This window comes from Cornus florida, unplaced genomic scaffold (genome assembly GCF_030987335.1).
Source record: "Cornus florida cultivar Cherokee Brave unplaced genomic scaffold, ASM3098733v1 CherokeeBrave_3.0.0_Hap2_Chr05, whole genome shotgun sequence".
NCBI classification, from domain to species: Eukaryota; Viridiplantae; Streptophyta; class Magnoliopsida; order Cornales; family Cornaceae; genus Cornus; species Cornus florida.
Window position 1 is genome coordinate 103,596,400 of NW_026775575.1, and position 13,090 is coordinate 103,609,489.

Here is a 13,090-nt window from a genome sequence, read left to right on the forward strand (position 1 = left end):
AAAAGAAAGCATAGCGAAAGCAATTTAAAAAGGAAAACTGAATAAGTTTAGCCCCAAGGACAAAATAGTCATCTCTGAAAAGATACAAGTGTTACCGAGCACACCAATGGATAAATAACGAAAAATTAATCAAGTTGATTAAAAAATCTCTAGATTTGGAATCCAGACGAAGAAGTTATGGCTTAATGACAAAAAACAAACAATAAAAGCCCTATGGGCAAATTGGTAATTTTTTAAAAAAATCCAAGTGTAACCGAGCACATCGTTAGATAGACGACGAAAAAATAATAAAGTTAAAAAAAAAAAATCATTTGAATTGGAGATCGAACGAGGAAAAAAATCCCAAAAGAAGAATCGACATCGCGGCGGCCCCACGATGGCGCCATGATAGCCCCCATGTGCGCGCAATGGGTATGTCGCGCGTGTCATGGCAGCCCCCTCGACATGTCTTGCTGACAACACACTTTTTGACAGTTTTTTGCTGTTCAATGGTCATTTCGGACCCTTAGATGAATTTTTTTTGTAAAATTACGAAGAAGAAACCCCCATTAAAATCGAATTTTCTAGTCGACCATGTCGAAAGAAAATTTTAAAACGCATTGTGAAATGTCTAAAATACCCCTGGATCGGTTTAGGCCAAAAACGAATAATTTTTTTTTTTGCACCGAGTGCTCATTTGACCCTAAATGTATTTCTAGGCTAAAATGATTATGCAATCAAACGTATTTAGTGATTTTAAGCGCACGGGAATGGTCCACGGCTCCCAAAAATGGTCGATGCAAAATACGACCTATCAAAATTCAAAAATGCCTAAAATGAACTTTAAAATAAAAATTTGAAACTTAAAATCGTAAAAGTATTTCAAATGACCGTTTGACCCTTGACCAAACTTCATGCATGATTCAAAAGACCCTATGGAAGTGTTAAAATCCACTTCCCACCACCCATGCAAATGTAATGGAGTTAAAGCATTGCATTTTTCTATTTTTTAACAAAATAGCCTTGAAAGTAAAAGTACTCAGAATGTAAAATAAATGTCCATGGCCTATGACTTCATTTCATACATGTCAAATATATCAAAAAATGTGTACTTATGAGCACATTACATATTTAGAACTAAATATACAAGTTTTACATTTTAAATCAAAAATAGCATTTCATGCTAACATTTGCATGAATCCAAATACTTCAAGCCTACATAACATCCAAAGCATGATGTGCATCCCAAACCATGGTTCCTATACCTGAAAAATGTTCCCACTACGTGGGTGAGTAACATAAAGCTACTCATAGGAGATGAGCATGCATAGACCTAACGTTTTACTATTCATTAAATTGATATAAATCAATATAAACGGTCCATGCCACCTAGCGTTTATGTCCAAGGTGAGACTTAAGGAGCATCCTAAGCTACCTTAAAGCATTTTTAGCATAAACCTTATCATTCATGCAATTTCAACAACATAAAAGCATGCGGTACAACGCAACAAGATAATCAATACACAAGTATACATATACAAGTATACAATCAATATTGAAATGCACTAAAGACAAGTATACAAGACACAAGTATACTAGGTTATCTCGAATGTAAATCATCAATATACAATTGTACATACCCAGTACACTAAGCAATATTAAAAAAGAAATACAACGCATTATAAGTATACATTCACAAGTATAATAAGCAATAATAACATACATGGCATACAAATATACAAACTCAAGTATACTAAGCATTATTGATATACAAGGCGTACAAGTATGCAAATCCAAGTATACTAAGCAATAATGAAGTATCATGCACTAAAGCACAAGTTAAAAGTAATCCACAATTACAATTAGGAATTGAATGCGAAATCAACAATTGGCGGAAAGACAAAGGACATAAGGTTTCAATGACCAAGCAAGTGATTCCGGGTTACTAGCCTGCAAGGTATTACCTAGTGCGCACTATATGTTATAGAGGGAATTCTTATCCTCCATACTAGAGCCATGCCCTAACCATAACATATTCCAATGTTTAGACAAGATTTTTTAAAATCATCAAGTTGTAAAACACAGTGAACGAAAAAGAACCGAAATGAAAAAAAGTGAACAAGGGAAGAAACGGTGTTGAGAACCGAGTCTTGTGCAGAAAGATATGCCCCGAACAAGTTTGACGGCAATCGGGGTCAGAAACCCTAAAACTGGGAAAAACGACTAGAAGACAATTCTAAGAGTACGCGACTTGACGAAAAGTGAAAATGAATCTCGTACGAGAATTCAGGCTCAAAACGAGGCATTTTGCAATAACTTTCGTTAATTATACAATGACCCATACAAAAAGGGATAACTGCAAAACTGACCCAGAATGAAAAAAGATATTTCTTAAAAACCCCTGATCAAAATATTTTCAAAAGATATTTATGAAAAATACCCCAAGAAATATCAATGTTCCTGAAGAATCCTTTCATCCACGCCTCTACGGGAAAAAGGAACAACCGACGAGTTTTTCTCCAAAAGTAAAGCTACGCGTTTCGAGGGAATCAACTGGAATGAAAACTCGTGAAGTCAAAACTCAACTCCGAATACGAAAAGTGAGGTTATGCCAACAAATTGACAAACGGGAAAAAGACGAAAAGTGCATACTGTCGAAAAACGAAAAAAGTGAAAATGACGCGGTCCCTCAAGGAAGTTGTCAATCCAAAGGAAAAAGTCTTGGAAACCACTTCTGATCACTCGAGACGACACTAAGTGATGAGAAACCAAACTCAGAAAAGAAAATTCAACGGAAAAAATTTATCCGAAAAAATCTGAGAAAAATGACATAAAAAAACAAGGGTAAAATATGTTTTTTTTTTGGGGGGGAGGGGGGTTCCTCTACTGGATTTTTTTTGGGTATGCTATATCCATAATTTTTTAAAATCTTATAAATTTCTACTTTTAAATTTTATAAAAAATCATGGTACTGATATTTTTGGATCTCGTATATATATCTCTTTATTTATCTTATTTTATAAAAAAATAAAAAAAAATCATGGTACAAGTTTGTTTGTTTGTTTTTTTGTTTTTTTTTTTTTTCATCAAAATCAATTTAAGTTGACATTTGATAAAAACTACCATATTATTATATATATTCCAAATGCAAGAACATTTCGAAAGAAAAAATCAAAGGCCTCGCTTCAAAATTAGAGGCCTTATTTTTGTGTTTTATGCAATTAAAAGAAAAAAAAAAGTGAGTGGTGGGTACTTTACTAATAGTAATGTATTGTTTTGATTCTATGGGTAATTTTGTCCTAAAATTTTTCTCACATAATCACTCTAACAGAGATTAGTCAAAATAACCCCCTCATGATAGTTGAGGGGGTTAATTACTAAAAATATTTATAAGGGGGTTAATTCCTGCCATATGTTGATGGCAGGAAATCAAGGTGAATGAATAGTTCATTTTCCTTAATAATAAGACAAAACAATGAATGATTGGCTAAGGTATTATTTTTTCGGGATACTCAATGTCTAAAATGCTACTACATGATTTTCACCTTTGAAAAGTTAAATTCAGAAGCAAATAAATGCATTAAAAATGTCTAACTTTATAACTTACTCTTTCAAACTTGAAATGATAATTTAATCATTTTACAATGGAATAATGCATTAATTGCACATTTGCACATCCCTTAAAAGTCTCACTTTGTAATGTTTGTATAAGTGCATATGCCTATATATTTGTGTGTGTGTGTGTGTGTGGTGTACTTTAACAGCAAAAGAAAAAGGAAAAAGAAAAGAAAAAAAAAAATGTGGGACCCACGCCCTTTTTAAGTAGATTGTGAGACCACATTTGGTCTCTGCCTTCTCACTCTCTCTTTTTCCCGTCTCTGTCTCTCTGTTTCCTCTTAGCATTTTCTTTCGTTTTTTTTTATTTTCCAAAGTCAAGGCTTGATTTCTCCCTCAATTCTTAGTATTTTTAAGTGCCGTTTATTGCAAAACGGAGAGTACGGCGAGCTCTACATGTGTGTACCAGCAATTTCAGTTTTGTGCAACCTAGGAGTCCGAAAATCTTAACCCATTTTGAGGGTTTGTGGTGCAAATTGGGGTTTTTTGAATAACATAGAGATAGGGGTCTCTAATTCCTACAATCTTGTTCCTTTGTGAATTAATTGTTCTTGATTAGTGTCTTAGCATGCTAAATTGTGATGATTGTTCCTTTGTGAATTAATTTTTCTTGATTAGTATTCTAGCATGCTATATTGTGATAATTGTTCTTAAAGTGACTTGATTGTATATATGAAATATGTGAGAATGTGTATTTAATTGAATTATAATGTGTATTTAATTGAATTGTATGAAAAAAATAATAATAATAATAAATGAAATAAAATAAAAAAAAAACATGCTTAATGTGTTAGTTTTCCATGCCAATTAATTTGTTAGAAATTTATATGAAAGCTTGTTAATTGGGTGTTAAAAATTCTCTCCATTTCCATAAATGCACATAAGCATTGGGCATCAAAGAAAAGGGAAAGTGTTTTGAAATGAAATTGAAAAGGGATTTTGGGGAGAATTTGATAAAATGGTTTTTTGAGAAAAATCAGGTCGCCGCGGAGTCACCAAAGGGTCGGTGTGTTAATATAGCCTAGAGGGAACTAGGGAGATTGCCCTAGCGTGGTTGAGCTATCTGGGCCCCAACTGACGCTGCGGAGGTACCAAAAGTCAGGGACAGTAGCCAATCCTTCTCTCGTGTCGCTGCGGAGTCACCAAAGGGCGGGTTATATTAACATTTTGTGAAGTGATAATATTTTTCTGAAAATGGAGAGTGACATGCATAACATTGCATTCATGACACGAGATTTATTTGCTTTGAACTTAGAATTGATATTGTGTTTTCCTGGCTTTGCATGACCCCAAATTCCTATTGTCCTATTCCTTGTTTGGATTCACGGGAATACAAGAGGTATGTCTTAGATACCACCTACTGAGCAATTTTGCTCACCCCTTTTATTTAACATTTTTTTATAGGAAACGGGAAAGAAGTGGCGGATGACATTCAACCACAGACTTAGTATGGATTAGGAGCTTATTTTGTTGTTTTTTGTACTTGGGTCACTCTATTTTTGTAAGACTAAGCATAATGTACTTTGTACGATGACTTATGAACTTTGAATATTATAATTATACCTATGGGCTTGTAAAGCATAGACATTTGATCTTAATCTTGTATTTTGGGACTGTGATTATGATACTTGGATGATATAGTGTGTGGTTGTACCACCATGAAATGTATTAGATGTTTATTGTGTTAGAACAGGTTAAAAATGCTTTTAAACAGGTTGTTGTAGGACGATTTTTAACGGAGGTTGTGCCGAAATTTTTTAAAAATTTTGGCATCAGTTAAGGTCGTTACACACTCCCTGCAATGGACTATTTCTATTTTTATGGGACAAAGGAGTCTATACATATATCAAAAAAAATTACTTTAATAATGGTTATATATCCTATATGTTTCCTTAATTTGTAATTGAGTATTTGCATCCGATGTTGTGTTTAGTATCAAAGCAAAATCACGACCCAAGATGCAATTGATACTTTGTTTATCAGCTGTATTAAAACTATTTGATAGGATGATTTTGGTTATTCAACAGTTCATTCCTTCGTGAAATGGAATTACTGGACACTAGTTTTGTATGGCAGTGGTAAATTGGATTGTGCAAAAAAAAAAATCATATATTTGCTGCAACAAAATCTGGCGATCCAAATTGGACAAGCTTATAACCCACCATGCTTGATTGAAGACACATTGTAACATTGTAACATTGTAACAATTGCTTCATCTGAAAAAGGTTCTTACAACCAGTTCAATATTGTAAGAATTCCGAAAATTAACATTAATCATAGACACATATAAATGACAATCCAATGATTTTCAATTTTTCAAAATAAAATGAGATTGTATAACCTTTACTCTTCAATTTTCATTAACATAAGATTGTATGATCTCTGCTCTCACAGAAACCGGACTTCTCACAGCATGCATTTCATTGGTCCAAGTTAGGCTCCCAAAGTAGTAACCTGTGTTCATCTGATGGATTGATGAGACTGTAACTTTGAAGGACATCTTCTTGGTCCTAGAATTGAAGGCCAAGACACTAGGTCTTACTGATAGGATGGTTCCCACAGGAGCCTCAATCACAGCTCTATATACAGAATCAACCGGTCCTACATTCGTGACAGTTCTGGTCAAGGTGGTGGAGTTTCTGAGACTTGGTATGGTTATGGATGGTACGTTTACATCGAGAATGGAGGGTCGGTTGCTGGAACACAATGCGGGTTGTCCTATAAGCTGAGATATGGAAGAACTGTTGTATCCCATAGCACATAGGTATTGTATGTAACAGGCTCTGTCCATGTCATATACCAAACCGGGGTCTGCTGCACCATTCGGGTTCACAATGCCGCCTCCAAAATCAAATGGATCAGCAAGCTTTCGAGGGGAGCCCTCAGCAAAGATTGGATAACCATACTGACTAGTCCTCCATGCTGCATTAAGACTTAGATCAGATAATTGAATAGGTAGTCTCAAGCAATTTAAAATTAGATCAGAAAAATAAGTACTACTACACATTTTGACAGACAAAAATGATCAGAATGGTAATACCTGTAGTGACAAGTGCTGATTTTATTGCTGCAGGGGACCAATCATGGTGAAGTGCTTTGAGAAGGGCTACAATGCCTGCGACATGAGGAGCTGACATTGATGTTCCGGAATGCAGGGCAAATCCGTGGTCCTCAAATGGGTCAAGGGGAGAAGAAGCAGCTAATATATTTACACCAGGTGCAGCTATATCTGGCTGTGGCACAATGAAGAAGCGTAGTAGTATGAGACAACTTGAATACCATAAGTGGCGTCAATTCAGTTTTAATCTTCTTAGTTAGCCATGTCTAGAATTATAGATTACTCTTTCAATTTTGTCAATGAATGAGCCGAGGTTTAGAGTGCCATTCTTATGGGATCATACACTAGGTTTTTTAGCTCAGTTCAACTAGAAGCACGTATTTAGGAGACATGTTTGTGCTTGTGACTCTGAATTGAGCTCTAGGTTGGGGCTGGTACCAGGCTAGAGTTTGAGGAGTTGGCTCAACCTCAATGAAGCTCTGTCTATCCCACCCAACCAGATTGACTAAATTATTCCAAAACTATAGAGGTCTTCACAATAAAACTATAGAGTACCTTGAGAATTGCAGGCGCTATAGAGTTAGGCCCTCTTGATGAAAAGTAAGCCACATTAGCTGACACGGACTTGCCCACAAGAGTTCTGGAAGGGCTCAACTTTACTGCCGGAGAACTGTGTGCACCAGTTGACAAACCACCATTCAATCATTGCACGGACCTATTGAATTGATGATGATCATCAAGATGGAAAGAATGATAGAAGACAATACCTTGTAGAACGAATGTAATATAGAATCTGCGTCCCAGCCGTGTAGTCAACTTCAATACATGGGAAGTCATTGCTGGTGCACGGATACAAGGCATCACTGGGGTTCTTGGCGATGATAACCCCAATGCCACCAGCTGCTCTCACTGCTGATGAAGCATTTGAAACTGCAATTCTCCGAGACACAGAAGTGAAACACAGCACCACCTTTCCAGTTACTGAAGATTGATTGAGTGACAAAGCTTCACAGGCACTGCAAGGGAGCCAAACAATGATAAATCAAGTACTGCATTAGTTAATGCTTAATGTAACAACTTCAAGACGTAAAAAAATGTACTAATTAATATGATATCTTGGGAGTACCCTGCAGATGTAGTTGCAAGCCCTTTGGACTCGGGGTATAGCAAACCTGTGAAACCAATTTCCTTTCCAGTATAAATCGCGTGACCCTGCAGCAACAATTACAAAAATAAATCAATGACTACCATGCTCTTGTGCCTAAAATTATTGGAGCTAACTTGATGAATCAGAATGTAGTCCATATGAGTATACCAGTATAGTTTTGTTGTTTCCAAGTGTGATGGGTGTGGGAAATGCTCGATCCATGGTGCTAGCTGCAACGGTTAAAATCCATGGTGCAGTGTTCTGCACTGTCTGTGCCAAAGGTCCGTCATTTGCACCTGCACAAACAACAGTGATACCCTTGGCCACGGCATGGAAAGAGCCTGTGGCAATCCCATCACGATCATCAACGTCTGAGAATAGAGGAATAGAAGATCCAATTGAAAGCGACAACACATCTACCCCATCATGTATGGCTTCATCAAAGGCTTTCAGGATATCAGCAGATGAACATTGTCCTCCAAGCACATTCCAGCACACCTTGTACACAGCCAACCGGGCATTAGGTGCACCGCCTCTTACTGTCCCTAGAGCGAGGCCCTTGTAACTGACATTGCCCACAAAAGAACCACCTGCAGTGCTGGATGTGTGCGTGCCATGCCCATTTGCATCTCTTGGTGAGAAGTATTCCTTGTCATCTGTTCTGTTTAATGGCTGTCCATACTCAGCAAGAAATCCATTAATGTACCAGCGAGCTCCAATGACTTTTCTGTTGCAGTGTGTCTTTGGATTGAATTGTTCTCCGGATTCACAAACACCCTTCCACTGGGACGGTATAGGCCCCAGCCCTTCATCACTGAAAGCTTTTGACTCGGGCCAAAACCCTGCAGGTTGATTTACATATTTAGTCCTTCATTAACATAACACACATTCACATACAAGAGAAGAAGAGAGGTGTGTTGACCTGTATCAAGGACACCTATGATGACTCCATCACCCATATTACTTTTTTGAAGAATATTGTTAGGGGTCTGAGAGGAGAGACCCAGGTAATCCCAGCTCCTGGTTGTCTGCAGCTTGTAAAGGGAATTTGGTATGACACGAACAACACCCGGAAACTCTGAAGTACATGAATTGTGTATATAAGGTCAATCTCAAACACTGTTTACTACAAAAAGCTTAAGCTATTAAAGAGGGTATAATTTAAGTACTTATATTTAAGTAATTATTCAGAGACAAGTTCATTTATAGAGAATGAAATTGCGTCATAGTCCCCTGAGACATGGTGTAGTCATGATCATTCATTTAATTTGAAGGAAGGTGAAAATAATAGTTTTTTGTTTTGAACAAGTACCGGAAAGTCTTTGTGCCTGAGACTCTGTAAGCCTAGCTGCAAACCCAGAGAAGCCATGTTTGTAACTATAAACCATCAATTTTGAAGCCGCTTCCTTGCTGTACAATGATTATTAGATTAATTTAAACACATCTACACAAACTAGTATAGAAATTCTTGGTACATCTACACAAACTAGCATAGATATGGTACGTACCTTCCAACTATAGTGGCAAGCATGTCATGATGGGAATCTGTGATGAGATTAGGATCATGATGCTGTCTCTCTCCAAGATAAACGATGTGAACCTGTGGATTGAAAGAAGAATGTTTAATTATATATACACACACATATAAGCATATGTCTCTGTAAGGTTTCTAAATTCTCGAAAATCCGGGTTGTGTTGTACAGATGAACAAATTAAGCTTTACATACATTGCTCTTGGCAACCACTTGTGTGGCTATGAAGGCCTGCCCGTAGAAAACAAAGAGAGAACACAGTACATATAATGGAGTTGGGTTGCTCATATCGTATCCTTGCGTGTTTGAGATAGATAATGAAATCAGAAACTGAACAAGTGCCTGATTCAGAAATCACTCAATGGCTCTTAGAAGACGGAAATTTTTTTGAGACACACCACAAGTTATGTTTGTTGGATGTATTATGACCAGTACAGTCGTCGGCTAGAAGTTTGGTAAGTTCATGGGAACCTACGAAATTAAAAGTCAAATTTTTGCACATATTACTTTTTCATATATGATGTGCGTGTTTGTCTGTGTGTGTGTGTGTGTATATATATGTGTGTTTGTGTTTGTTTTTTTGAGAATTACAATTGGATGACACTTCAAAGTTTTAATCTGTGCAAGTTGTACAACCACACAAGTCATAATAACTTAGACGCTCCAATCAGTAGAAAGCAAAATATATAGCTTCAAAAGGGCTTCATTTTTGGAGATTTATTGTACTCTAAGCACTTCAGTTACAACAAGCTATTAATATTCTTCAGATGAAAAATACACATAAGGATGAAAAGTTAATAAGAAAGAAAGGACAGCATGGATGGTTAGCTAATTAGTAGATAAGTTGTTTTCTTGATCATATGATTGGGGGCACAAATGGTAGAAGTCTACTCCATTAATATTTTGTTCACATTAAAAGAAAAGTATTCTTGACTAAATATGTTGGTTGACTTTTACTATTAGAATGTTTTTAATTTGATTTGAATTTTGCCGAGATGGGGATGATGACACATGACCTTCCATGTTTGGGGCCAAAGACAAATCTCTATCTGTCTCTGTCTGAGTCTCTCTCTCTCTAGATGCAATAGCCTAATGTGATCATGAAATTTTCCATTATGAACAATCACCTAACAAAGAGAAAGGAAAAGGAAGAACAAAATCAAAGACTCAGGACATGTGACTATTACTTCACAAATTCACAATCTTCACAAACTAGTTAAAGTAACATAACCCAAAAAAAATTGTATCCCTTTCCAGAGATTGTGCAAGGAGAATGAGTTTGCTTTAAGATAATGTGCATCAACAGGCAGAATCCTGTATATAATTTGGTGAGGCAGAATTTAATATAAACATGTTGGTTTGGCGCCAATAATACCTCATTTTTCTTCCCATATGGTAAATAATGAATGCATGTGTATTGTCTTGGTTACAAAAAGAAATGGACATAGCCCATAAATTGGCATTCAGATCAAAGGGTCAATGATAACACGGCTTGCATAAAGCATTATAATGTGAATACAATTCCAAAGCAGTTTTTTTTTCAATGGTTAAAGCACTAAAGCATAAAGTTTGTTCCAATGGAATGCATGAACCTACAAAATTTGAAACCAAAATATAAAATTCTACAATTTCAACATGTTTGACTAACATATTTGGTATGAAAAATCTAATGAGAGAATATTTCACCGTAACTAACTCTTTGTAGGGACGATCAAAACATAAAAGTTTAAGCAAACATTTTTATATTCCCTCTCACCTGCACTTGGACATCAATCTGGTGCGCATTTGGCGTCACTTCCGATTAAAGATTGGACCTGCTCTGATACCAGGTTTTAGGTGGTGCTCCATACTTGCCCCTGTATGTCTTCCATCTCCAGTCGGATCCAATGTGAAATAAGAACACTCCAAAAAATATATATATATATATGATAAATCTTTGATTCTATTGGAGGATTATGTGAGAAGTCTGCATTTCCAATTCCAATGACAAATTAACAAGATGCCAAACTCAAATCGATTTCACAAATAAATGACCAAAACTCAAACATCTCATGCTTAATTTGACTCGATTCATTTTGAATCGTATGCCACTAGGTCCACTAGTAACGCCGCTTGGCGCTTGGTGGACCACTTCTTGGGTTTGAGGATATGGATCGGTATTGTTCACTACCGAAAAGAAGAAATAAAGGTTTGGACTCATTCACATTGGACACTGACAGACCAAGCCCAATGTCAGCCCCAAAGAGATGAAGATGGGTTGAGCTCTGTTCAGCCCAAGCCTGTGTTGATATATAAATGAAAAGATAATAGGACATTGTTTATTAGTTCCTGCCTTTATCGGGTCACTTTTAGAGAATATTTTTCGGTATTTTTTTATGGTAAGTTTGATTTGTAAAATTTAATAAAGTTTAAAAAAAATGGTAAAGCAAAGAAATGAAAAATAATTAGTTCAGCCCAAGCCTGTGTTGATATATAAATGAAAAGATAATAGGACATTGTTTATTAGTTCCTGCCTTTATCGGGTCACTTTTAGAGAATATTTTTCGGTATTTTTTTATGGTAAGTTTGATTTGTAAAATTTAATAAAGTTTAAAAAAAATGGTAAAGCAAAAAAATGAAAAATAATTTCTTTGGCGTCTTTTTCTAATGCTCAAATGTGATTAGGACTTCAAGCATAAGGAAACAATAAAAAAAACAAAAGTGTAAAGTAGAATTAAACTTTTTTTTTTTCTTCCTTGTTTTCAATTTATATTATTCCCTCTGCTATTTGTTACAGTGAGAAGGTGACGAATAACCGAATGCTTACAAGAAATTCTTCTGTGACATGGACCACATGATGGTCCTCACTTTGTATGCTTATACATTATAATTGATTGTCTACTTATAAATTATAATTGAAAATTTGAAAGTGAGTGTGTATGCAATTTGAATTAGTTATCCATAACTAATCTTATCGTGAAACTATCAGAAAATGGATTCAAAATCACACCAATCCATGTATAAAGAAATAAATTAAACCGACCACAATAATGAACGTGTTTTAATGTCACTTGTATTTGATTAAATATATGACATACAAAGCAATGTAAAAGTGTAAGTCGTTAGATATTACGGTATATCATCCTTATAAGTGTGAGAATTATCTCTCTTTCGTTCAATGGGTGACATAAAACACAAGAAGAATAAAAATAATTTTATTTTAAAAAATTAAAAATTCAAGTAACTTGTAAGAATAAAAGAATGAAATACAAAAATGACACCCATTTATAATTAGGGTCTTATTTATATATGACTGAGTCGATAAGGAATATACCAAAACATATACGATATAATCTAAATATTTGGAATTTGGGTGGGTAGAAGGGTAGAAGATATGTTTTACATAAAAAAATGAACTGTTCTTTTACACTTCTAGCCTTCTCAGCCATGGAATGGGAGTGGAAATGAGGTTGACTAGAGGCTAATAATGCCTTCCTTCCTCAACAAGGATCCACTGTGGCCCCACCGTTTTTACTCATGCGTAATGATTCGTGTATGGCCAATATAATAAGATGCGAAAAAAGCATCGTCATTAACTTTCTAAATAAAGAAGATGCAAACCAAAATACTCTCCAGTTAAACAAACGAAATCCAGGATTCAGAACCCGTGACCGTGAGAGGTCTAGGGGGCGGCCATTGGGTGATACAGATCGAGGTGTTCTCCATTCCATCACGTCCGCCTGTCCCCACAAGTCACAACATCCCCCAATATCTCCCTCT

The 13,090-nt window shown here is 35.8% G+C and overlaps 1 protein-coding gene across 1 annotated transcript; it reads right to left on the reverse strand.

Annotated features, from left to right (window-relative positions):
- Positions 1-5,784: 5,784 nt before the first annotated feature.
- On the reverse strand, positions 5,785-9,925 carry LOC132308135 (subtilisin-like protease SBT3.5). Its single transcript, XM_059806135.1, has 10 exons — positions 9,527-9,925; positions 9,308-9,399; positions 9,112-9,209; positions 8,722-8,877; positions 7,968-8,641; positions 7,779-7,864; positions 7,420-7,668; positions 7,208-7,322; positions 6,635-6,827; positions 5,785-6,516 (listed from the first exon to the last, which is right to left on the reverse strand). Exons 1-10 carry the CDS (start codon positions 9,617-9,619, stop codon positions 5,945-5,947), a joined length of 2,328 nt encoding a protein of 775 aa, XP_059662118.1. The 5' UTR covers positions 9,620-9,925; the 3' UTR covers positions 5,785-5,944.
- Positions 9,926-13,090: the final 3,165 nt, after the last annotated feature.

Bases quoted from the DNA above. Each gene is read 5' to 3' on its own strand.
- LOC132308135 (XM_059806135.1), bottom strand. From the start codon at position 9,619: ATGAGCAACCCAACTCCATTATATGTACTGTGTTCTCTCTTTGTTTTC. The intron at 8,878-9,111 runs GTACTTGTTCAA...CATGTACTTCAG, and splicing joins TCAGGCACAAAGACTTTCCG to AGTTTCCGGGTGTTGTTCGT. The intron at 7,323-7,419 runs GTATTGTCTTCT...TGGTGCACACAG, and splicing joins TATTACATTCGTTCTACAAG to TTCTCCGGCAGTAAAGTTGA.